The 27948-nt window shown below is 38.4% G+C and overlaps 1 protein-coding gene across 1 annotated transcript in view; it reads left to right on the top strand.

The window, feature by feature from the left end:
• The window catches only part of eys (eyes shut homolog), a 136457-nt gene that overhangs the window by 10611 nt on the left and 97898 nt on the right, over window positions 1-27948 (top strand). Inside the window, exons 7-20 of the mRNA XM_070915969.1 lie at window positions 3868-3972; window positions 6984-7123; window positions 8846-9009; window positions 9165-9418; window positions 10985-11089; window positions 15175-15297; window positions 16976-17089; window positions 18741-18863; window positions 19580-19693; window positions 20287-20520; window positions 22155-22277; window positions 22378-22491; window positions 24863-24976; window positions 26195-26308. Coding sequence (XP_070772070.1) covers window positions 3868-3972; window positions 6984-7123; window positions 8846-9009; window positions 9165-9418; window positions 10985-11089; window positions 15175-15297; window positions 16976-17089; window positions 18741-18863; window positions 19580-19693; window positions 20287-20520; window positions 22155-22277; window positions 22378-22491; window positions 24863-24976; window positions 26195-26308 — 1941 coding nt within the window. The remainder of the gene's footprint in view (window positions 1-3867; window positions 3973-6983; window positions 7124-8845; window positions 9010-9164; window positions 9419-10984; window positions 11090-15174; window positions 15298-16975; window positions 17090-18740; window positions 18864-19579; window positions 19694-20286; window positions 20521-22154; window positions 22278-22377; window positions 22492-24862; window positions 24977-26194; window positions 26309-27948) is intronic.

Below are 27948 nucleotides of genomic sequence, written 5' to 3'. Positions count from 1 at the left end.
GGCGAGGAAGGAATGATTGATGTTTGGGGAAAATCTGACGTGGAATTGGTATAGCTTGACACCTACATGCTGTTGGCAGAGGTTTATGTTCTGTTTTGATGTTTTCAGACTTTGTTGTTATGTAAACATCCTGTATATGCAATGTATGCACAATACTATGCGAAGATGTGAGGCCGACATGCAACACAGATAGTGAAGGCAGTAATTTACTGAATATTTTATTCCTTTAAGACAGTGATTCTGCATTCTGCATTCAAGACATTTGACATAGAGAGCTCTCATGCTGAGAGCAATACATAAATTATAAATGTTTCCATTTTGCCCTTTGTTGGTGTTTTAAGGTTTTTAAGTTTTAAGCTTAAAAATAGCTTCAAATCTATAAACAAGTCATGACAAACTCATGTATTCCATCAAAACTGAATAATGTGTATCATGCTAAAATAAAGGCACCTATTCTATGGTCACAGAAAGTATGGGTTTCTGTTTGGCCGTCCATTAATGTCCATTAAAATGTTATGTCAAATAAAAAGCTTTGCGAAGGAAATGCATTCTTTGTTGCCACCTTATCATTATAGAAACACCTTTTAGCTTACATAATAGATACAAAAATGTTATTTGAGAGAGGAGTTCTTGCAGTAAAAGATTATTATAGGATTATTATATAGGATTGTAGGGGTGGATTATGGAGTGTTTCAGTGGACCCAGATGCTTAACCCAATCTTAAGAACCAAATCCCTACCTAGACCCAACCACCAACCAAGCCTCTGCTTGTTATTATCTGTGCATATCGGGTAAACTCATTGAGCCTTATTAGTTAGATAACATAACAACATGTGCAATGTTTGGGTAGAAAAATATGCCTTAATGGAGCTTTAAAAAAAATGTTAAATTTTAATGCAAACAAACATAATAAAAGCATTATCATGCACTCTGCAGTAACCCAATAAAGAGCACAATAGAGCACACATTTGTAATTGACCTTTTAAATCTTTTAAACATTCAAGCGGTTCATCTAATTTCCTAAAGCAGCGTTTGCTAATATCTATATTTCTGACATGATGTAAACTTGGTCAAGTCTGTTCCGTAATAACACAGCAGTAACCTGTCACATCTGAGAGCAGATTGTTTAGAGAGAGGGGGTCACATTTGGGTTCATTCAAAGACCTCTAATGCAACACAGTGAGAGGGGAGGCCACTCTTTTACTGTCAGGTTTAGGTTCAAACCACCATGTTTGCAAGCATCCGCTCTGATTAATGTCTAAAAAGAATAAATCACAGCCAGCTCAAGGGCTGCTGTTCCATAACTGACCTCTGACCACCCTGAGGTGGTGGACAAGGAAAACAGAAACTCCCTGCAGTGATCAATACATTTTTTATTAGTAGTAGTTGGTGTTGATTTACTGCATAGGTAATAAGACTGTACCTGATTCGGTTTGTCTAAATCTGAACAGAGAAGCACCAAAACCAGCTTCTACAACTTCAGGCCAGAAATGGGTGGTTGTGTTATGATTTATAAATCACAAGCCAAGCACAGATTTTAAGCAAAGGCCAGTTCTCTTGATGAAGCGATCTTTTTTAACCTTGAAGCTTATTTACCAGTAGCCTTGTCTGCTTGACATTTCTGAGGCCCGCTGCTGATTGCATTTAATCCAAGCACTCTGGCAAACTGCTTCTTAATTAGCTGCCAGCTCGGAACATGGCCGGAACTTGTTAAGCTATGAATGACAACCGTTTAAAAAAAACAAGGGTACAAGGGAGTGACACAAAAACAAAAAGGGTTGCTACAGAGTATGAGGTTTAAGGAAAAAAAGCATTAACCCTTTTCATTCACCATACTTATACATTCACATACCATACAAATTCAAAGAAACATTGAATCATTGCTTCAAGACCTCCCTGGTAATATTTTAGTAATGACATAATAAATGTGTGATGTTGTCTCTAGCAGAGACCCTATAGGAGAGTTGTATAGTTGATCTCATTCGCAGCTATTGACAGTATGGAACATGTGATCCTTGCTGAACATTGTATACTGTGTAAGGGTTATCATGGTAACACACAGTATTGTTGTTTGTTTCATTGCTTAAACAACCAGTGAATGTGATTTTCTTTTTTTCTGTGTCCCCATTGCACTCAGGTGTTGGCCTATAGCGTATTTTCCCATCTAGCTGTAAGTCCTGACACACTCACCTGTCAGTCAGATAAGCCCTTACATAGCACTATGAACAAGATTTTTTCCCTCTGTTCAAAGCTGAAATCTGTTGCCACTTCAGTAATGGAAAATTGTCTCTTACACCATGGCAGGTCTTAGTGACTGATAGAATTCATCATTTTCTGGCATCTTGGGATTTTTGCTTTGGAATTTCGAGCCATGCAGTATAGAAAGGCCAATTTAATTTCAAGCTGTGCCCAGAAACCCCACTGTACTCACATCATAGATCACAACTCAGGATACATTACTCAGCCCCCGGCATTTAGGTTTTGTTTTTGCTGGGTTTATTTTTCACGGAACAACAACTGTTTGCATATATTTTTCTGGTCTCAATCATACACTTTCTTTCTTTTTTTAATTGTGTGGATGATAATGTAATGTTGCATTTGAACCCTTTTCTGGTATAAAGATGAAAGAATCTATTGGCTTGAAGGAATCTGTAGGTACATCATAGTTTTTTATATTTGATCATTTCTAGTCTTTTAAGACATTTTGTAAGCTAAACCACCATATTTTGTATTATTAAAGTTTCATAAAGAAGGCTATGGTACCATAATTGATTTTATTCACAGCCATAAATGTGTGTAGGCGTTTCTCAGATTTTAGTAGGACACATTTGTATAATTTGCTGCCGCACAGCATGGCATATTTTGTATATAATGACCTGTAGCAACTACCATGCAGATGATATCAATCATAGTGTTTGTGCTGTAGCACGAGGGTGCCACTGTCAAGAAGGGACTTTCACTACATGTCATTGCTCCTCCATTATTGATGATAGGACATTTTAAATTAATAACCTGCACTGGAAGACACCCACCCCCAACCACAGCGGTAGAACTAGCAGCTGCTGAGGCAGCTGAGCGCCCAACAAATCTCCTATCAAGCAACCTGCATCCCCCACCTCATCTGCTCTCTTTAGCCGGGACAGAGCTCATTATTAAGTGTAAATTTTCTTAAAGAAAGTGAGCCTGTCCAACCTCGGGTATATTTCCTCCAACATCTCTCTTTGCTCACCACCTGAATCCTACAGCACATTAAGGAATGTTTGTGGGCAAATTATTGTTGAGAAGATCGATACCACATTCTTATATCTGTATGCTATATATAAAGCTAAATCCAGTCGCCATTTAGCTTAGCTTAGCATAAAGACTGGCAGCAGGGAAAATAGTCCAGCACATAACCCTTATAAAACCACTACTTGTCGTTTTTACACCAGTCTTTATGCTAAGCTAATTGGCTGCTGGCTGTAGAGAGTGAGAGTGATCAATTTTCTCATGTAACTCTTTAATAGTTGCCTGCAACAGTTTGCACCTTTTCTCTGGACACAATATATATAATTAAAATAAGAAATAATATATAATTAGGCCACAAACATTCCTTTACTAAGGTTCTATATGATTCAGGTGGTGAGCCCCTGGAAGACAAAATGTACCCCTGTTTGGACAGGCTATTCCTTTACTGAATATGGCAAATAAACCATTTCCTTGGTTTCCTTTCATTCATATAGGAAAAGGGACTTTTGGCAATGTTTAAAAATGCAATGTACAGGTAACGACATTTGTAATATGTTATCACTCGAGAGGAGCTCTATGTGAAGATGGTAATGAGACACAAATGTAGCTAATTGTTCCATTTTTTACCTCTATTCTCAGGAACAAACTGTGAGACTGAGATCAACGAGTGTGACTCCAGCCCCTGCCAGCACAATGGAACATGCTCTGACTTGCTAGGACACTACAAGTGCCAATGTCCTACAGGTATGTTGGGCTATGGCCAAATCTAGACCTTTGTAATAGCGTTTAAGTGATACCTGTATTAGCTGTGGTAGCAGGCAGTGCTGCAGACCTTTTAAACTTGCATGCAGTGAATGTGGCCAAAGATCCTCTGCCGGGGCCCCTCTGGCCGTCTCAGTGTACACTGAAAACCAAAGGTGATTAGCCTTTGCCAGCGCGGTCCCTAGACTGTGACACATCCTGCCTGAGGAAGTGAGGCCAGAAAAGTCAGCATGATTTAATTCATCACATGAATCATATTTTTTACTTATATCCTGTTTACTTACATTCGTGGGTTGTCAATTTATTTGAAATTACGCTTTCCAATATGTTTAAATAAAGCACTCAAATGCCTTTCATTATGAGATTATGTTATAAAATAGCCATTATAAAAAGCCTACTTGTCAGCACACTACTGATCACGACATGCTCCAATGTGCAGTATAGAGGTGACAAGGCACAGTTATTCACAGTATCAGTTAACAGCCTTGGCCTGCGATTGATAGCCTAGAAAAATCACCAAGCTCATTGCCAGAGCTCACAAATGCAACCAAATTGTGCAAATATATTAATAGGAGTTTCATAACATTATATTATGAAAGTCTCATTAATATAATTTTCCTGTAATTGCTTATTGTGCCTGACGGGCTCAGTCTGAATTTACATTCACTGAACATAAACTGATAAACCACTCGCGGGAGCTTCATGTTGTTGGCAGGACACAGTTAGTGCGTCTGGCACTTGCTTTTGCCCGATTTACTGGAACATTATACTGCATATACAAACCAAAGACACTGTGGGCAGAGCATCTTTGTGGCCAGGTGATGTTTTTCTCACAAGAACTTGCCACTGTTATTTTTAGCTGTTCTTCTCAGCAAATATTTTCGGCTCTTTAGGGAAATGTAACATTGATGGTAATGAAATGTGTTCAATTAAACATTAAAGGACAATACCGGTGTTAATGACACATGGGTCACAGAGTCCACTCGCCTCATCAGTTGCTGAAGCAAGCCACATTAGAGTCGCTATTTAAGGTGACATTCAGAGGCAGCATTGTATTTTCATCAACTGATGAATTGTTTCAGCCCTTGAAGTGTCTAAGGTGCAACTCTCCATAGTTTAAAAGATTGTGAATGATAGCTTGAAGTGTTCATCCATCCATCCATCCATTTCCTATACCGCTCATCCTGTTCAGGATTGTCGGGGGCTGGAGACTCTAGACTTCAGCATGCATCGGGTGAGTCATGGTGTACACCCTGGACAGGTTGCCAGTCGATCTCAGGGCTAACACAGAGACAGAAAAACAAAGTCATACCTACAGGGAGTTTAGAGTTTCCGGTTCACTTAACTGGCATGTCTTTGAACTTAGTGGGGAAACTGGAGGAAACCCTGGCAGACACGAGGAGAACTTTTAAACTCTTTTAAAGTCCAACAGGTTTGAACCCAGGACCTTCTATATAACAATTAGCAAAGCAATAATAATGTAGAAACCTTATGTCAACAGTGTTGTAGTGCAGTAATTACTTTATTAACAATAAGAATTTACTAAGTAGGATAAATCATTTCACAAGGAGATTTCTCTTTATATCAGCTGTGTTGGTGATCCTAATGGTGATAATCATGTTCATTCTTAGGTCAGCAACCATTTATACAACAAAAGTGTTTGTGTTAACATCAGATCCGATGTGACTGTCCCGTGTGCTTTTTGGGTGAGCATCTATGTGGAAATCTGGCTGTGGTGTTACAGGAATGAGGGGGTGAGCTGATGGCTATGTCATTGGGGTCATCGAGTAGGAGCCTCCCATCACAGATGTCAAGTTGAATTAGACCCACGACACCCCAGAAGGCTCAACAGTTATCGCGTGCCGCCCCTGTTACACCTGCGCAGAGCACAGATCAGGACTGAACCCGTCCACACTGGCCTGTCTGTATATTTAGCAACATACGTGTTTCACAAATGTACCTATCATGCTTCTTACAATGAATATCAACAGTAATTGCACATTGTGGACCAACATTAAAAAGCTTATGTCAGGTGATTATACAGCAATAGGAAGAGTTGTTTGACTGCTGACTTGACACTGATATTTGCTGTATCGCCTATCTTAAACTCAAGATAGATATCCATGCTTTGCACACAAGCTAGTGCCTTTTCTTTTCAGCCAGAGCCATTGGTTGCTCTTTTCAGCTGCCTCTGAAGCAGCCTTTGCATCCCGCCGTAATCCCTGATCATGAATCCCTAACTCCCTGAGTAAACTGGTACTAGATGTGGCCACAGATCCATGGTAACGAAATTCCACAGGGCGTACCCTGGCTTTCCAGCCTTGCTGCTAAATCTCATCTGTTATCTCAGCAAACCTAAGCCTCTTCCGCTCATATGCCTCATCTGCTGCAACTTCTCACGGTGAAGTGAGTTCCACAACGTAAGAAAATAGTCTACTGACTGCTGGATCACAATACTAAGCAAAGTCTTGAGACATGGATGGAATTATAAGTTGCTGGCCTATGACTGCTTTCTTTTTTTGCCACTGAATGTAATTTATTTCACCAACTCGATAACACGTTTCCTCAACAACAGTACATATGTTAATCCAACCTAATGCACAGTTCTCACTCTCCTTAAATTTACAGAATAAATGTATTTTAGTCCATGGTCCATTCAACTATTGGCGATGCCAAATGTATCATCTCTGGGAACAAATTTAGACATTTCCAATTATACCACCTAATATAAAAGTTTGCATATTCAAATTTAAGCTAAAAATTAAATTGAGGCTCAAGTTGAATACATAAGTCAGGGAGGAACTGTGGCACACGCTTCAAAATAGGGCCAATCCTCCAATTGACCCAATTCTGGCCTTGTTTATTGAATATATAGAAGAGCTGACCTGGTATGGTGGCATAAATTATGAGATGGGTTGCAGACCTACTTTCTGCTGGTCAAGTATCGGTATGTATCAGTTACATTAACTGTATTAAGTCTTTTTCTTTTTCAGGTTTCCTGGGAAAGAATTGTGAAGAAGACATCGATGCTTGTGCTCTACCCAACAACACTTGTCCACCAAAGACTCAGTGTTTGGATCTCGCAGATGGCCTTGAATATACCTGTCGTGTACCCTGCCCTCAAAACCTTCAAGTGGGTAAAAAACATCTTAATGGACTATTTGTCCTCATCTGCTGTTCTGTATCCACATGTTAACTATCCCTCTTAAGTCGTCTGCACGTTTAAAGAGCCCCCAATCTTCTGTTTGTTTCGCTTGAAGCAATTTCCATGCATTCTACACAACAGTGCAGCAATATTATTATTGATGATAGGACATTTTAAATTAATAACCTGCACTGGAAGACACCCACCCCCAACCACAGCGGTAGAACTATTATTATAACAGCAGGGAACTATAACAAGATAACAAGCAAATGAATGAGGACGTTTTATGTAATTTTCTCACCTATTTTATTTGGAGGTGCTGTTTGATCATTTTTGTCATATAAGAACACAAAAGTCGCCCAGAACTCACCAGAACAATCACACTGATATCTAATCGAGGCGATGGTACATTATGAATTTCCAATGAGCAGTGTGACACACAGGCATAAGAACTTAATCAAACCATAATTGAATAAAAACGCAGAAAGGGCAGTCTGTTATGGGTTAAAACCCTTTAACCTTTCATATTTTAAGGATTAAGTGAAAAGGTATCAAATATTAATTCAGTATCTTACTTATAAAATGTGGGATAATCCTTTGTTATACACAGGGATAAAAATAAGCATAAGTCCCACAGGAAGATTGACGGCAAATGCGATAATCCATAAACACAGCAATCAGCTGGTGCTGGAGCTGTAAAGTATGTTGGTTTACCCAGAAAGAAAGCTGTATTAAATTCTTGACTAATGAGGGAATTCACTGCTTTCTTGTGATTTTTATTGATATATTTCAGTTTTTGCTGTGTGAAACATAAAATAATCATAATAAGTAACAGATTCTGACCTCTGACCTGACTCTGAATACAAAAACACCTGCTATATATTCACAGTATACTGTATGCTGCATATTTAAATTATTGAAGCATAGTTTTCATTTTGAATGTGGTTGCACGTCTTCCAGATTTTTAAGCAGTCATGGTGGCAGAAGACAAAGCTGGAATTGTGTGATTATATTTCATGTTTGCTTCTGGCATGCACAAGGGGAGCCCAGTTACAGGACTGAAAAGGCCCCTGCCACCTGACATGGATGAGTGGTGCTGACGAATTTTGAATGCGCAGGTTTCTTTACGTGCAGATGAATCGACCCTCTGCGTTTTAAAAAAAGCAACCAAACCTGAAGAGAGGAGCTTCTTCAGATGACAGATGGAGATGATTGCTCACTGTGGAGAAAGGCTTGTGCTGGCCCCTTTACAGAAATGCCATGATGTCTGCATTATACACCTTCGCACAAGCCAGCTCTTCCTCTGCCCCTTTGTTTCCCCTCTACTATATATACACATGTACCAGCTAGCAGGCGTATCTGTTTTGTTACAGAGAACACTTGGGAGGTTTAGCCCTCAATGACCATTGATCTTGTCTTGTAAGACATGATGTAGATGCTATATGGAATACTGAGTGAACCCAGTATAAAGAATGAATCAGTATTCATGAGTGTGCCATGTGGCTGTAATGAAGCTCTTTTCCCGGCAGCCAGGACCAAGAAATGATTAGGGGTTGCACTGTAAAATAATGGTTGTGTTTTTGACCAGAATGGGCTCTGTCCAATCTAAAATATTACCATACAAGATGAAGCATTTCATTTTTGCACATGAAGCCGCAAGTCTCTCATTTCATGACATATGTATCTAACAGCTCTATCTTCTATCAACAGCCATGTGCCAACGGAGGACACTGTGTGTTGAATAATGCAAGCAGCTACACCTGCGTCTGTACACCTGGCTGGTCGGGTCAGAACTGCCGTATAAATGTCAATGATTGTGTTCAGCATTGGTGTCAAAATGGAGCCACTTGTGTGGATGAGATTGATGGTTACAGGTGAGTGTTCAAATCTTGATTGTCTTCGGGCCATTCAGGCACCAGAATGTCAATGATTGCAAAAGCTGTGACATTTACTGTTCTCTTCCTTCAGGGTCGAAAGAATTCCTCTCACTCTATACAGTATTAACAAATTCTCTTTAATCTGTTGCTAGCTGCCTTTGTCCCAGAGGATACACGGGTGTCTACTGTGAAGAGGACATTGATTACTGTGTTGGCCATCACTGCTCTGAACATGGTGTTTGCTTGGACCACCGGTATAACTTTTCCTGTCGCTGCATGCTTGGATTTGAAGGGTCGCTCTGTGAACTGGAAACAAATGAGTGCAACAGCTTCCCCTGCTCACACGGTGCCACCTGTGTGGACCTAATCAGTGATTATCAGTGCCACTGTCCCCCAGGGTTTGAGGGTATGAGACCATCTGATGCAATTGCGAGCCTATTTACAGCCATTAGTATGGCCAGCCACCGGAATATCAGGTTTTAGAGCAGGTTTTAGTGTTTCAATGTTAAGATTTTAGAAACAAAAATATGCTTTAGCTACACCTTTTACATTGAAACGTGTTATGTATCAGTGGTCAGGGCAAATATGCAGGTTGAGTTACACGTGATGGAAGGAAAAGGAAAGCTGGAACTGCTATACATAGAAATTATTTCAAATTCAGACATATAGCACCAGTGTGAATGAAAACCAGTTAATTATTAACTTAATTGACATAATGCTCATTGATAGTATTTGGAAAGGTGATCTCCTTGTATATATCATTATGCAATAGAACAAGATTAATAGTGCCCCATTTCATTGCAACAATTAATTAGTAGAACAATAATTCACTGGTATTACTGAAGAATTATTTAGAAGTTAATGTCAAAGCTTGTAGCTTGAAGGTACATATTCATTTATCACTGTTAATGAAAATGCCAATGCCAAATATTTTATGATATTTATAAAACACACGTTTTCAAGGTAGAATTGACACAGTTAAAGTTACTTGTTACAATGAATGTAGTTAATGTCATGTTTATGTTAAAACGTGCTGATTCAATACTGTAAAAATCTAATGATGCCAAAATCAAATGTAAATAAATAGTTCAAATTAGTTTTGAGTTGGATGATGTACATTTAAAATAGGTTGTTTATTTCTTAGACATTTGGCATAGTGTGGGCTGTTACCAATCTTGGCCAAGTGTGATGAAAATGTCTAAATTGAACAGTGGTACAGTAATGTGTAAGCAGTTAAATTCATTAATGTTGTTTGGCATAATGATCTGGCTCAGTATTCGTAGTGTGTAGTACAAAGTGAGTCTAGGCTGGAGGTACAGTCAGCAGCTACCTTAATTATGTGAGTATCTTACAGTACGTTATTAACAGAGCTCTTGCCAGTGTATGGGGTCAATGATGGCAAAGGTACAATTACCTTTGGTGTAGACAGCAGAGCAGATAGAAGAGCAGTGGTCGAGGATGTCTGGCTGTTAGTTCTCTATGAGCTCTCCGGCTCATAGAGAACTAAGAGGTCTGAAATATCGCCAGAGGCCAGACCTAGTGGAGCTTTAAATTTGTCGGTACAATTTTAAATCAATTCCATATCTAACTCTTGCCAAGATACTAAAATTAGGTTATATAATGAGGTTATACCATTTCTGCATACGTACAAGCTGCAACATGCTAAACACATTATCATTCAATCACATTTTGAGGCAGAAGAATCAGAGGTAATCAGCTGCCTCATGACATAAAATTCTGTCTTCAATAAACCAGGTGCCGCTCATTGTAGGGAAAATAAACGGAAATTTGTGCTGCATGTGGTCTGAGGGCTGTAGTGGTTAGAATTATTATTCACGTATTACAGCTTCACAACTTCAAATGATTATTAAATGTCCACAGTGACAGCAACATTTATTAGTAGAAACATATTTTAAGCTGTTCCCTGTGACATTAAATAGAGTGTATTTGTTTTTCTCACTCTATCCTGCAGGAAGGACCTGCTCTGAGAATGTAAATGATTGCTGGTGGCAGCCTTGTCTAAATGGAGGCTCGTGTATGGATCTGATAAATGACTACATTTGTCATTGTCCTCTTGGTGAGTACCAACTACTTCTGTATTACTGAGCATGTTTGCAAAAATATCATGCTATTAATTTTCTGTATACTGTACCTTGGGAATATGGGAAAAGTTTATTTCTCATTCATTTACATACATAACTTGTTTGTTTACTTTGTGATGTGCTTCCAAGGATAGCGAAGGCAGGAATTATTGGTTACATTAGTCTTTTGAAAGTTCGAATGCAGGCGGAAAACCGGTTAAGATAAGCATCTAAAAAAGACTCTACACACACAAGCAAATAGAAGTAATAAATCTGTAGGTTAGAAAAACATTAATTGTTTTTAGAATCAAGGATGAAATCGATTTGTAAAGAAAACAACAGTTTTCTATCTTGCTAATCATTGATGCATGTTAACATGACTTCACTAATCAGACTAAGATTTTGTTTTCAGCGTTGTTCTTTAATCAAGTGACCCCATGTTTTACACAGTTCTATACGTTAGACATTTTTATTACACATGTTCCAGAAATGATCCATAATCAGTCCATAATAGAGGGTGGTGTCGCATTCCTCGGTGTGCGGCTGATTTTACTGTGCCCTCTGGTAATAAAATACTTAATCACTACTTGATTGCACAAGTCACAATGTCGCAGCCAGCCCACTTGGCATTACAAGGCCAATGTCACATTCGATAGTAAACAGCCACCATCCACAGAACAGGATTTACAGACAAATATTTGAAAAAGAAAATCCACAAAAACATAGGTGTTGACAGGACACAAAACACACTCTGGGCACTCCGCAATGGGTCTGATAAATTATTTTCTTATTATATTCCCTAAAGGCAGAAGAACTGCACGAGTTATGATATTTTACTTTTGTGTTTTTCAGAAAGTCTACCCCCAAACTGTTTGAATTTGATGTAGTGAAACATCACCACAGCTTTGTTGTCATTGTGCATCCTGTTTCAGTTCTCTGTGTCTTCCCCTCCCTCTATTGTACAGTAACAATAAATCAACACAAATGTGGGTGAAGTTATTAAAACATTTACTGCCTTGAAACATGTACAGCACTGTTACATGGTGTGTTTTTATGACATTATGGACGCAGTAAATGCATCCCTGTAAATAATCTGCTCTTATTATTTTTCTGGCTTTTGCTCAAATTAGATTTGGGGGAAAACAGAACACCAATGTGTCAGTAAAGCCTCCATTACTGCTCTGATTTCATTGACAGATTTATAGACAGGTGTTTTTGATCACTTTATCTTTCTTGAAATTCAATTAGATAAATGGTCCGTCAGGGTTGCTTGCTTCTCCCTACAAAACACACACAAAGAATCACAAAAGACCATCACTATTTTCCAATCCTGCATTCAGACCCATTCCTGCAACTACAGTACAGTGTGTCTCAGTTGTCTAGTTTTATTTTTATGTGTATTTGTATATATTTTTAACTAATTTTGACTGGAACAATACGAGAAATATACTAGAAAGCTCTCAGGGATACTTCAGCCAAGGTTGCACAATGTGTAGTGGCAGAAAATACAAATGTTTAATCTGCATCTGGATCGGCATCAAAACACACATAGTGACTGGCAATCATGCTAATTAGCTGATGGCAGTCATGGTTTTTGGAGAGTGCCTAAATCCTGTCTCAGACTCATGATCCATAAAGTCAGAATTCATTTGAATTCTACAAAAATTATAACATTATCAGCTGACTTTTTCAGTGGAGTAATGGCCGAGACACAGTTTACCAAACCCTTAAAATGTTGGAAATTCTGCTTAAGCGCAAATGCTTTTTCTTAAACTGAGCAACCCAGGGGAAAAATTGTCTTGTTTTGTGGTGGTGCTTCATAAATGAGCACATGATCACATTATTAGAGTTTGATCAGAACTGAAAACTAATCGCTCCTTCCTTTTACTATCACCTGACTTTACACCGAATTCCATTGAATGCTGTAGTGTATTTACCCTTCTAACATACACACTGACCAACAAAGACGGTGTTGTGGTTGATTTTCGTTCAGCCTTCAATAACTTTGAATAAATAACCACAACCAGGTTGGTAGGAACCCAAACACTGAAGAACTAAACACTCTACTTCATTTAGTACAAAGTAGTTTGCAGAAAGGAAATATGAATATGAAGGGTCTGGATCCAAAATGCAGGACAACATTTCTCCCGGCATCAATTTTTAAACCTTTTGAGCTCCTCCTGATGGGATGTGATGTTTCTGGTTGGTCAATAATTCAATCACTCAAACACAGAACTTTCTCAATGGTATGATGTTAAGGCATGGATCGTATGTCTACCAAAACTTTCTTCTACTTTCTGGCACCAGTGCAACTCCCGGTATCGATGCTTTCATCCTGTTTCTCACAAAAACAACCCTGCTTATGTAAGTCTAATGTCTGACATGTTCAGGGCAGAGTGACCTTTCTTATTTCAATGTTCGTGTGCTCGACTAGACTTACTTTCTGATCATCGGTGCTTCATATTTTCTTATGGTTAAACTTGGTTGGTTTGTTATTCAAGTAAAATGTTTGCTTTGATTAAAATAAACACATCCGGGTTATTCATTCATTATTCAAATGACACTGTTTCCTTCAACAAAGGCTAGAAACATAACCTCTGTAATGGAGGTAATGAACTACAGTTGAATCCAGGTTTCGAAATCGTACATAACTGTTTTCGTTTGATTTATTAAACTGACTTTGAAGTAACAGCTGAATTTGGTGATTTCTATCCAAGAACATGATTTCCAGTTTTTCAGCTCAGTGAAGCAACCCGAAAGTCGTTGATGAGATGATTAAATATGCTGACGAACAGCAGTTCTCCGAGCCAAGGGATGGTTATGACCCATGTCTGTTATCATTAACCACTGAACATGAGCACATGAGGACTTGGCTTTAATGTATTCAGCAGTACACCAAACTGTGTCTGGTTACTACTGTACATTTTGAGATAAAGTGAAAAACAGTGACTTGCCTTTCTTTCTGCAGCAGCAGAGTTGGGCTGAGCCACCAGTAGCTGTCAGATAGAATAGGGAGTCCCATTTGGAGATGGTGACACTGTAAATGTGACATTCCTTCATGCAACATTAACCTCAGAGTGAATTGCATGCACAATTGGTTATTAAACACTTCTGAAACACTCTGTTGGAGGCAATAGCTGTCCATTAACTAGTCAAGGCAATACATAATGTGATGAGAAAAGGGTAGTTGGAAGGTCATCAAACATCTAGATAGATGTGTTGATGTAAAGTACGCTGCTCTGGATGCAGGTTACAATGTAAGGAAAGTGGAGACTGCTCACCACATGATCGGATGTGTCTGCTGTCCTGGGCGTATATTCAAGTCTTGATAGAAAGGATTTGCATTAGGAAGTGATGTTTGAAATATTTCACTCCTCTGCCAGTGAGTGAGACCTACTTTGCAGACACCGACTGCTCTTAGATTAATGTGACGGAGACATGGTTACATTCTGTTTAGAGGCTTCTGGTGTAAAGAGGTTTTTGGTTAGCATGAGTATGAAATTCAGAACATTTTGCTGTTAAAAAGTCAAATATTCTGTGACTCCATAAAGTAAATCTCCCAGCCTTTGTGTGTGTAGCAATGAAATGCAAAAGTCTTCCTTCTTTTGACTTACATTACCCAGTGGGCACAGGTTTAACAGTGAAAAAACACAGTAACCTATTTCAGGATACTCCCTTTAAGTCATCTTTATTTGTACAAACACGTGTAATGAGTATCACTCACACCATCTGCCTGTGCTTTATTTACAACAATAGATATTGACATGGGTATCTATCAGTGACATGCAGACGTGCATTTGGTGGGGCAGATAAATGTGATATAGATCAGTTTGGTAGGGTGGGTCTCTGTCAATGATTCACTCAATTAGCATACTGCATAGCAGGTAGATTCCAAGGGGAAGAATCAATAACCCCATTCATCTGCTAAAGAAAATGTGTCTTTACGTAATAAAACATACAGCTACTTAAATTTGTTTTGCGTAATGTGCGTTACTGTTGTTTTCTGAATTCAGTGCTTATTGCTTATTTCAAGGTTTGGCTGAATTTTCCTTCTCCATTGTTAACTCAATTCCTTTTGCAGGGTTCAAGGGGAAAGATTGCTCGGTGGATATTGACCTATGCTCATTTGGAATGTGCAGTGAACACACATTAATCTGTGCTGAGACCAAGGATGGACAGAATGTCTCTTGCACATGTGAAAGAGGTGAGCAAGACCTTTAACTTTGTCCTGCAGGTACATTAACAGGTGGAAAATGAGCACATGGCGATGACTGGGAACTTGTGCATTTTCTGGTGCTTACACAATGTTAAGTTCATTGAACTGAAGGGAGTATTTTGCTGTACAGTAAATACTTCAGATCAAGCTTGCATATGAGCTCCTGGACACAGTTACGGCACTTGAAATAACAACATTTTTCCTGCCAAGCCAATCATAATTCAGTCGACACTACCACACACCAGCTCTGCTATCTCTTTTCAAATGAATGGCTATTACATAGAAGTTCATGTAACCCAATCAATAACCATAACTTCATTACTCCTGTTGCACTTATGCTCGGCAGATGTCAAAGTGAAGGAGTGTGAGTGATTTCTTATGTAAATGAAAGCAACCTGCGGCGAGCTGCTCTCCCCAGATCACTTCTCAAGGGCAAACTGCGAGAGGCTGTCTTGTCTAGATGTTTCAGGTCGGCAGTTTTGGCTTCCATATTATCTAATGCTCGCCAACCTAATGTGTTGCAAAACATGTTACTCATACCCTCCCTCACTGTACTGTACATCTCGCGCTGTCAACTTTTTGACCCAGTAATAAGTACTCACACTAAATCATATCCTTGAACTGAGATGGTTGGTTAAAATCAAAATGGTGGATTTTGCTTGTATGATTTTGTGTGTGTTAAATATGTATCAAGCATTATGAATGAAGGGAAATACAGGTACTGGCTTATTATGAAGGTTTCTGGGGAAATCCTTCTAAGAATTGTAAGTGATTAAACTGTCTTGAAGAGCAGAGTTTGCAGGGCAATCATTTAGTTTTTACAACCAAAAAAATGTTTTTGACAGCGGTATCTTTTTGTTTTACATTAGCATTTATTTCAAAGGAACAACTTTGCAGTGCAAGACTTATTTTTGCCATGAAATTATTTGAGCTCCAAAAAGCTGTTGTTTCATCAAAAAACCCCACTTGGCATGAGACAGCAGATTTTCGCAATGCAGCAGTTGTTTTTGTTTGGTTGTTGTTCTTGTTTTTGTATAACGCTACAGCATTATTCTGAAGGAAAAACTGCTTATTCTGACTGTTCTTTTTATATTCACTTTTTTTTCCCACATTCCTAACTGTGAGGAGCATCTCTGGACATTTCTGCTCTGTTTAGTCCTTGGCTGACTGTGTGAAACATTCACATTGTACACAGTGATGCAACAAATGCTAGAGAAGTGCCTGTGTAGCACCAGCAATAATGTGCCTTAAACACTGACATGTTGCTTCTCATTAACGGCCTGTGTGTGTGTGTGTGTGTGTGTGTGTGTGTGTGTGTGTGTGTGTGTGTGTGTGTGTGTGTGTGTGTGTGTGTGTTTACACATATGCACTGATGCATGTTATTTGTTTCGTGTGGTTCCCTTTGTGTATAGATTGACTTTGATCTCAAGAATCACTGGATTTGGCTTGTTTAATGTAATAAATCAGAAGGGCAATGACTGGCTCTTATTAAACATGATTAAATGATCCAGTGAGCTGAGTCTGCATGTGCCCAACAAGCTCTTTGAATCAATACAAGCTTTGAAAACCAGCTTTTGTTTGTGAAAACAAAGTCATGCTGATCCTAATTGGCTGAGGAATGAAACCAGGCAAAAGGATTCCAATAACAGTGTTTTTTTTGCTGCAGGGTTTGGAGGGTCATTTTGTGAAGTAAATCTCAATGAGTGCGAGTCAAAGCCATGCCAGAACGGTGGTATTTGTGTTGACGGCATTGACCTGTATCAGTGCTTCTGCTCAGAGGGTAAGTTGCAATGCAATTAGATCCCCCAATAGTCGAGATGATACGATTATGTGGCTAATTCAGACATTTGTTCGTTTTTTTAACTGTGCAACCAACCAGTTGCAGCCCTGGAGTTATGGCCGTGGCTTAAATGAAAAAGCCATTCAGACACACTTTAACACAAACTCTTTCTCCCTTCTGTTGTTTGGTGGTCTTTTTCTTATTCTTGTGGATAAATGGACAAACAGAGGTGAAAAGACAGCGAGTTATTTCCACTGCAGCTACAGCTCAAATCAACAAGCAAGGAAATACCCATCTTATAAAAGTATCCAGAAAACTAAATCCCCAGCTTTTACTTTTCCCTCATCAATATTATCAATAACATATCATAACATGTACAGTTTTCACTTAACTTTCACAGTGACTATGTATATAAATCCCAGGTAAACTGAATAATACAAGCTTCACCACATCTCCTACTGCAGTTTATTTTTAGATTTTGAGAACTGGCACTTATTGCAACCTGCTGAAGAGACTACTTCTTGCACATTACATCAATACCGACTATTTTTCATCTGTAGACTCCGTTTGGTGCAATATGTCCTGAACAAAAACATAGATAACTACCTTCATGCAATTGGGGAATGTTCAGTGACTGAACACTTTTTGTACAACTGGAAGAGTTTCTTGGTCCTTATCAACACCATGTCCTCTATATGATGACAACAAAAAAGTGTATCTTAATATCTGTACAGCCATGTGCCATAGAGGGTGGAGAGTTAGCAGAAGTTTGTCCAGACCACACAACAGGTGGTTTTGCTGATTAGCACACCCTCAGCCAAAGAGCAGGAACTACTCAGTGAGCTCAGTTGTTGTAGTGTTTGCTTGGAATGAAAACCAAAGGTGTTTAGCGCATGATGTTGATTACTATCTTTTATTCATGTTGATTCTAATGACACATTTTCTCATGTTTCTTGGCCTGCAGCTCAATACGTAAAATCATTCAGTAAGAGGGAATAAATCTCTGCTATTTTTCCAATAATTTCTTGGTCCAGTTGACATCTTACCTGTGAGACATACCTCTGATTAAACCTTGATTGTGGGTGAAGTCTGTTATGCATTTTTAATGAAGTCAGGATAATTGTCAAATTTTATGACATGGAGAGAGATGGAAATTGGTTCCATGGTCAGTTTGAGAAATGATGAGAATTTGACCTGCACCGATGGTGCTGATAGCCAAGCATTAGTCATGGGCCTCCTGTAGCTGCAGTGTGTGACAGTGCTAATGATAGTCATTTTGTAGCGTGACCATGCAGTGGAATATATTTATGGGGGACTAAAATGCCAGAAATTGGCAGCACTCACTTTCCCTTCATGACTTTAACCTTTTATTTTTAAAATATCAAATTCGTGGCTATAACTCTCCAAGTAGACACAATATGTCAAAATCTAATTTATTTCTTCACATACAGACTGTGGAGCAGTCTGCTCTCCATATTATGTCCTCGTTAACTTGTGACAGGCTTGCCTGGAAAAGTCATGTAAAATTTCACGACAGCAATAAATTGCTTTTGGGTGCAATTTGACACTAATTAGTATCTTTTCAAGTCTGGTGTTTACTGACATTCTCGTGCCATCTCTGATAAGATTTTTCTTTCTCTCTTTATACTAGGGTTTGGGGGGTTGAACTGTGAAACCAACTATGATGAATGTGTCTATGGATACTGCGCCAATAATTCCACATGTATTGACCTGGTTGCAGACTATGAGTGCATATGTCCCTTGGGCTTTGCTGGTGAGTTATGTGTGTCATCATTTTCATAGTTTAGGCTTTAATGAATATAGTGCAGATTGATGACTCTTCAGCAGTGATAACCATCAAAGTGGTGCCATTGTCTAATGTAAGAGCTCATTCACCAATTTCAGAATGACTGCAGCTGCTGAGTATAAAGATATCTTTGTTTCTCCCCCAACAGTAACTGTGAATATAAACAAAGAAATGTTGTATCTTTTTTATTAAATCCAATACAGGAACACACGTAATACTGGTTCAAGTTGACAAAATGTTTAGCTGCACATTACGAATTCATGTTCATTTTGTCTCCAGTTTTATATTCATTGTTGGATGAACAGAACCTTCATTGTGCCCATCATCGCCGCATATGTTTGCTGAGCAGTAGTAACAAGGGAGCTTCATCCATATTTTTGTACTGTGATGCCATAAGCAGGCAGAAAACTCGACTAAATCAATTATGTGTGCCTTTGGCTGTGAGGAGAGACTGTAATAGACACTGAAAGTACAAAGATATGGCAGTTACACTGTGGTATCACCCCTGCTGGCTCCATTACCAAACACATGCATACCTCACACACTAGTTCATCATGGTTGTCGCTCTCTGCGGTCAAACTAATTTGAGTGAGATATGTCGTTATGTTGGTGATGTGATCCTTTTTTCTTAGTTTGTGTTCATCTTTATGGCGCTCAATTAACAATCTTAATTTACCTTTCAGGTAAGAATTGCTCCACATCTGTCTCTGCATGTGCATCCGATGTTGAGTTCTGCAAAAATGGAGGAACCTGCTCCCACAACTTAGCTGGGGAAATGCAATGTATTTGCCCTGCAGGTATTAAACAAGCACATTTATACAGTAGATTGATAATGTAATTTGTTAAGCTCAGTGTTGATTTTTGCTCTTTAGTCATTAGTACAGTAATTCCATCTGCACATATGGACATGCAATAACGTGCTCAGTGAAAATAATACTACACTATATAATCATTATAACTACAGTGTGTCATGTGCTCTTCTTGGTTTATTCTACATCAATCCCTCTCTTTTAAATTCAGCCCTTAATGCATGTGAAAACATATTAGTGTTGTTAATTACTGTGGTATCACCAAAACAGCTTTTACCTCTAAGTGAATACCATTAGAAAGCACATGTATAAATCCACAAATTAGTTACAATTAGTGAAAAAAGCCACACACCACAGTTTTTTTCCCCTGTAGGTTGTGTATTGTTGCTGAAATCCCTCCTTGGTTTTAGTGCTTTAGGCTCTGGCTGGATAAAATATGTAAATAAGAAGGGAGAAAAAACACTGGCAATGACAGCATTACGTGAAATCACAATCCATGATGTCTGCCAGACGTGGGAAGGCAGGAGGATACTGTACACAGCACAGCACATCAATCACTTCTTTGATCCCACCTCTTACAGGATACCATGGCAATGACTGCTCCTCATCTGTGAAGCAATGTGTGTCAAATCCGTGCGACCCTGAGGGGACTCTCCTCTGCGAAGAGGTGGCAAATGCTTATAGATGTATGTGTCAACATGGGTACAGCGGGCCACACTGCAAAACACCTATAAACCACTGTGTTGATGGCCTGTGTCAACATGGTTCAGTGTGTGTGGATCTATCAAGAGGGTTCAAGTGTGATTGTTTACCAGGTAGGTTCACCATCCAGCAGGGGCTTGTTTCAAACGATACATAGCAGACACACTGCCGGTTTGGTGCTTTCACTTGTTCAGCTTCCTTCTCTGTGGGAGTCTAATCTCTTTGGCCTTAAGCAACAACACGTAACAGCCTTATGAAATGTGTAAGTCAGGGCTCAGTTCATCAGGTTGTGAGTCGACTTCAAAGCAGTGATGATGCTTGGAGTGCCTGTTTGCCCACTTAGGGTCCAAACGTCTTCTGTTGGTATTTCGTCAAAGGAATAGTTCACAATCAAAGAATATACTGTGATTAGATACTCATATATGGCAGGGAATAATTTGAGTGTATCTGTTAAAAAAGGAAATTGACTTGTTAAATGTAATCAACTGATCAACTGTAAACAGTTTTTACATTTCATTGCAGTAATTCACAGGTAATTCAGTTAACTATAGAAAGAAAGAATCAGTAACTGTCTAATTACATAGTAAATACTTGCTGATTAGTGTAGCTGTTAAAATGTTATATGTTATAATAGAAACATATATGTATGATTTTGGTTTATTATTACTTAAAGATAGTCACCGGAGATTGGCTGCAGCCCCTCCGCGACCCTGCAAAGAAGAAGCGCTGACAAAAAATGGATGGGATGGGTTACTTAAAAATCTATAATTTGATTTATTGCAACATTATTTCATAGTATAAATTGCAGATAAGTACCATTTTGTTCCAAATGTAATAACCCACCAAGTTCCCCACAGCGTGTAAAGCATTGAGTCGTCATTGCTGAAAAAGGCAAGACAAAAGTTCAGTTGGAAAGAACAGAGGAAAAGACCAATAATTAAAAGCCTCCACGCCTCTAAGTAGCCACGCATTAGTCTGAGCATTACAAACAGACAGAGAGAAATTTCATCACTTCTTACAACTAAAGTAAATGTCAGTTGCAGCTTTGCAATACATTTCGATTTTATGCTTTAAGTTTTCTTGTAAACACAGTTATGTTTCTCACAGAAATGCATTGTCTGTCTCGTTGAAGCCTAGCAAACACGTTGGACACATTTCCAAATAAAATGTTTACAAAACCAAACCATTTTCAATATTTTAAAAGCTTAGTTTAAATCCACGTTTGCTAGCTACCTGTCTATTACTTCCCTGCCTTTTTGGGTTGATTGCTCATAACTTCACAAATTACCGCTACCATCTGTTGAACAATGAAATAGTTAAAAATGTCAGCAGAAACATGTATCACGCTGTGTGCATGCATCCCTGTGCAGGACATAAAAACCAATAGTAACCCATTCACAAAAACATTGCTCCACAGGGGACATTTAATTACTGTAGTCATTACTTAAAGTTGGTATCACATCTGAATACTTAATTACTTGTCAAAAGTGTTGACAAGAACTTACATGGTTCCTGGTTCTCAAAACTTGGGTCATTAATTAGTAAAACAGTAATTGTATATTTTGTCATTTACTTGTGCATTAGAAGGAAAGGAAAGACGGGAAGAAAACCATTCCACCATCATTTTGCTCTTAAATAATAACTATCAAGGATGATATGTATTATCATGACCAGAGATCTTTACTCGGCAGTGTTTTAAAACATCCTACAGGCATAACCTATAGAACATCTCATCCTTTCTCTCCAGGTTTAACAGGCAGCTTTTGTGAGATAAACATTGATGATTGTGAAGAAAAGCCGTGTGGAGTCCTGAGTATTTGTAAAGATGCCCTGAATGGCTACAATTGCTTCTGTGCGCCTGGATTTATTGGTAAGTGAAAGCTATCTTAAAGTCATTCTTTGTGAGTTAAAGTGGCATTTTATTCACAGAAGCAATGTGTCAACATGTTTTGCGCTTCATACTTTCTCAGGGAATAGCTGCGAGATTGAAGTGAATGAATGTCTCAGCCAGCCTTGCCGAAATGGAGGCTCCTGCATTGATGAGCTCAACTCATTCAGCTGCCAGTGTCCTCTTGGAATCACAGGTATTTTATACGCTTCTTACCGTGACTGTGTTTGTTTGCACATCACTGCTTAAACTTGGACATAGTCAGGCTCACTGTGCCTACAAATAATGTAAAGTAATAATGCACATCAACAATTTACATGTATTGTGGTCTCATCTTAATCGGACTTTAAGAAACAGCCAAATCAGACATTTAGCTGAAGACCTGTGGTTGCCATAACCTGGTGAGCATGGATCTGTGAATGACCAGCTAGAGTTAAATAATGCTCTCAAAGCTTCACCATCAGAAGCTTCACCATCAGTGAAGCTTCAATTAAATCATACACTTATTGTATAATGTTATTAAATTAACTTCAAATGATATAAAAGCAATGGTCCATCCAGAAATTATATATCTATTTATCGTAACAAGGGGTAATTAAAATGCAGTATGTCCATGTTTCATGTAATTTGGTGTCAGTGCAACAATACAAACTTGTTTTATACATTTCTAATTTTTGCAGTGAGACTTATCTAAGAGATATAATTCCAACATGAAACCAACAAGATGTAATGTAACGTGCACTTTTAGGTGTGTTTAATTCTATTTGTGTTCTCTTGAGTGTTAACACAGTATGTGCCCATGCAGTAGCCTATATGGCTGATGCAGTACATGCTCAGCCAAGCTGTGATCAGCACTTTCTGACTTGTGACGCATCTTTAACAGTCTGCTTGGCCAAGAGTTGATCACTTTCTATTTCCATACCAATCATATGCTGTACATGAAGTATTGTCACATATCATGACAAACAAAAGCTCTACAGTACAAACATTATTTCTAAATGTGATATTGCCCTTTTAACTTACAAGTTCAATCTTTCAAAATGTACCTACTCATGTATTCATTAAGCAGTCGGTTTGGTTTAGAACACGACTGGCTCTGATCAGATTTCAGGAAAATTAAAGGGGCAAGAGGTCAGCTCACAGCTGAACTGTGGAAATTATATTAAAGTACATATACCTTTTCATGCTTGGGGCTGGATCTGAGCAGTTTCACTCACTTTACTTAATGTTTTATAGTCATAGCACTTGTTCCACTTCTCCTGAAACTAGCCAAAAACTAGCACTTAAACACAATATATTGACTATGCAGTAGTGGTATGTTTCTATATGTTAGTTAAATTGCAAAAAAATTGTGTTTTGCATCTTCTTGGAAACATGGATGTCCATACCAAATGTCATGGTAATCTGGCCAGTACTCAGTGAGTACTGAGTCTTGATTGATTTGTGTTGCTAATGGTGCAAAATGGTCTAATCTAATAAGATGTAGAGGTAATCACCTCACTTTAATGTTGGGATTTTGAAATGATGAAAAGTTAAATTGTTCCTTTTTAAGTGGCAGCTGCTAAGAATAGAAAGAGACAAATAATGATGTGCATACATACAGTACATAAGTGAGCAAACCTGCTGAAACTGCACTTCTGTCAGTAATAAGTGGATTCATAAAAATCTTTGGATGTCCCCAAAGTCTTCCGGAGAAATCGAAATGTTTTTGGCTACATTGAGCATCAGTATTGACAACATCTCTAAGAGAACCTCAGTGTGTCAACACTTAACCCATGCTCACATCCAGGCCACATTGCGATTCGATTAGGTTCTAAAACAAACTCCATCCTTTATAGTGTTACAAGAGCAGTGCAAACAGTACAATGTAATCACATGTAATGTTGCTGTGATTCAAAGAGCTCTTCTCACTTTGGCATTTCACACTATATAACTCCTCCAAAGCTTACAGAGACTGTAAATGTGTGAAATAATGATGCAAAAAAATATTCTTTAGGCTTTTCAGAGAAAACAAATTAGGAGGGAAACAAAGAGAGTAACATTTATTATATATTACATGAACACTTCTTTGTGTCATATATAATATAGAAATGAATATAAGCCTGTTACATACTGTTCAGACAGAAAGATTACACTCCATGTTGTTTTTGTAGAGGAACAGTACATTTGTTTAACAGTTAAAAACTTTGGCATCTGGATTTAAAGCCCCTATTTGTTGACTATTCAAAACTAAATATCAGTGTCAAATTAATTTTGCTAGCATAACAGTAAAAATGTGTTTTTTCCATGTGTTGCAAAATGTGCACATAAAATATCTGAGCTGATTTAATTTTTGTGACAACTGTCTTAAAATGCTGCAACTAAGGGATTCAAGGTGTCACCAATCATGAAGTTTCATATTCTACATGAAGAGGCTTTAAGTCAAATGCATCATATATTTCACCAAGTTGAGGAAAAGTGGAAAACTAAGTCATAAAATGATATGAAATGTTCCAAATCAAACCTGCAGTATGACACTTTTTAGACATTTGTGACCACTGATGCTTTTAAATGTCATGTATTTACAGGGAACTACTGTGAAGTCAACATAGATGAGTGCATATCCTCACCCTGCCTGCACAATGCCACGTGTGTTGACCTTGTTCACGGCTATGGATGTGTCTGTATGCCTGGCTTTACAGGTTAGTGAATGCACGTTATGTGTTCAGGTGAGGAGAATCTTTTCAGTGTTTTCAAATGAACTAAATGTATAGTGCATATGTAGCTTACAATTTATATGAACCCATGTGGATTACATCCTACATGTGTGGTAATGTGTGGAATTATTCAATACCTATTTTTCGTGTTGTATTCCAATATGAAAAACACCACAAGGCATGGTACGAAAAATGAATCAACACTTCTCAGAGGTTTGACAAATATAAACCTTTACAGTATATGGCTGACAGAGGTATTGCATGGCTTTTGTATTGGACTACATTACATTTTACAGGTTGTGTTTACACCATGCTCAATTCATTTAGACATATAAACATGTTTCAAGCAAGGTCAGCCCTGCTAGTGGCTCTGTGAAGCTGTACTTAGGCACAGCAGTGCTTTGAAATAAATGCTAATGTGGGCATGCTAACATGCTCACAATGCTAGCATGAGATGTATAGCAGGTATGATATTTACCATGTTCACCATTTTAGTTTGGCGTGCTTACATTTACAAATTAGCGGTAGTGGTTGTAGTAGTCTAATGTTGGACTAAGGACCACACTGCAGTCTCACCACTACCTACTGTACACCATTTGCCATGTGTAATGTGTTTTATGTGATGAGGGTGTAGATACACTGACCTACATTTGGAAAACTTTCTTCATAAATGATGCGTTGCCTTTAAAACAGGTACGTTTTCAATGTGAAGTCAACAGCCAGTTGCAGCTCCTCCTAATAGTATAGAGACTGCAGAGTAGTTTAATACTTGCACGCATGTTGAAGTCTTGTAGAATTATTTCCAATTTCTTGTTTAATTATGTCAGCACTACAGTACAGTATCATCAGCTTTCCCTTCATCTGTGTGTATGGTATTAAGATCACAATCACCCCCAAAAAAGTGAATTAGCAAAAAACCCTAACCCAATTATTTCAGGTTCCTGTTGTTTATCTAATACATTCAACTCGTGTTAATATCCAGATGGAAGTTTGTGGTAGTTCTAAAGGGATGTTAACAAGCCTGTAGTATGGACAGTTGTACAAGCTGTCCTCTGTGAGACAGAGAAGCCCAGCCTCTCTTCTCATTTAACTTCCAGCAGCTACAGTGATATGTCGCGTGATTTAAACATTGATTGCCGAACTGTCATATCAGTGACCCTCCGATATAACATATTTATCAGTCTGTGTTCTTTTCTGTCAAAGGTACAAAGTGTGAACTTGACATTGACGAGTGTGCTTCATCTCCCTGCAAGAATGGAGCCACTTGCATTGACCAGCCTGGTAATTACTTCTGCCAATGTGTGGCTCCTTTTAAAGGTAATGAGTACTGAGGGAATGGGAACAAAAAGCAAAGTTAATTAACTTCACATACTATTATTTTCACCTGTCTGAACTCACTTCACATGTCTCAACAAAATAAGTACATCTTCATTTGCTACCTGTGGTTAAATAAAGAAAACTTGAGTAATTAGTGAGATATAAGCTATGGTAGCTGTTTCTGCCACACAAGTGACAACTTCCATCATTTAGTCGGAGGATAGAGCTGGCGTCACTGCACGGCGTTATCACTGCGATTCAGACTCACATTTTTTTTCAAATTTTACAAAACAAGACGAGATGGTGAAAAGCAAAGACCGGACTTAATGAATGATCACTCTTTGTTAATGAATGATCACTTTTTGTTGCCAAAAAAGTCTTTGGATCTAGTTTTCATAATGACATCTTATAATGGCTATTGCCAGTAAATCAAAGTTAAAATGTTTTACTTTTATCATTGAATTCTTTTATTCGTTTAATTTCTCTTACCACAAATTGATGTATTTAATTTTCTGTTTGTACAGAGTTAAAATAGTATATTACAGTGTGCATTCTTTAATCATCTGTACGTTTTATTTTAAGAAGTCAACAAAACATTTACATATTGTATAAATACTTAAGAAATAAATTGGCAGGTTTCGTTATCCATATTTGATACGGCAGGAATTTCTTTGATTGGTAGGATTTAATCTGGTGGTGTTGTTGATCTACACAGCAGTGAAAAGGATTTAGCTGGTACTACACCACTTTTTCCTGGAATGAACAAATAATCAAACATAACAGTTCTTATGCTTTTGAGTTGTTGGCACAGCTTGTTTATGTCCCATATCAGTAATGATTACAATTTCCTGAGTATGATTTACAACAAAACACAAGCTGTTTGCCATAATTAGAGATCCACTGTTGACTGTGCATGCTGGAGTAAAGACTCCACCATGAAGTCGAAGGAACTGTCAGTAGATACAATTCTAGCAGTGGGATTTCACGGGAGCACAAAGGGCTTCATCATTAATAAATGTGAAAAACATTCATCCAGCCAGACTCTTCCTCGACACACTCGTTCTAAGAAACCGAGCAACCAGTCAAGAAGGACCTTGGTCAAAACCCAAGGACCACTCTGACAGATCTAATGAGCTCGTTGGCTGTGAGATCTTCCAGGAAGGACAAGAGTCAGGGCAGCACTTCACAAATCTAGGCTTTACAGCAGAGTGGCCAGGAGAAAATGACTCCTGAAAAAGGCACATGGAATTTACAAAAAGGCACTTCAAAGACACACTGAGAGTGTGAGGAGAAATATTCAGAGCTCTGATGAAAATGAAAATGGAAGTCTTCAGCTGTAATTCAAAGGACTAGAGAAAGTATGGCAGAAATGAGGCACAATTGATTACCCATGTAACACCATTCCTACCATGAGGCATAGGTAGTGGCCATATCATGACGTGGTTGCTTTTCAAAGTCAAAGGTTAAGGGAACTGTAAATAAAACCAATTACAAGTTTATTCTCAGAGAGAATCTGCCTCAGTCCCAATGATCTAATCTATAACAATTTCTGTTTTATTTTCTTTATTGGACATTAATAAAGGAATAGAGCACATTGTCATTTACATGCATGGTAATAACCGTGTGTGTGTCGCACAGTA

This window comes from Enoplosus armatus, chromosome 12 (assembly GCF_043641665.1).
Source record: "Enoplosus armatus isolate fEnoArm2 chromosome 12, fEnoArm2.hap1, whole genome shotgun sequence".
NCBI classification, from domain to species: domain Eukaryota; kingdom Metazoa; phylum Chordata; class Actinopteri; order Centrarchiformes; family Enoplosidae; genus Enoplosus; species Enoplosus armatus.
The sequence above is the reverse complement of the archived record's forward strand: the minus strand, read 5'-3'. Positions and strand labels throughout refer to the sequence as shown.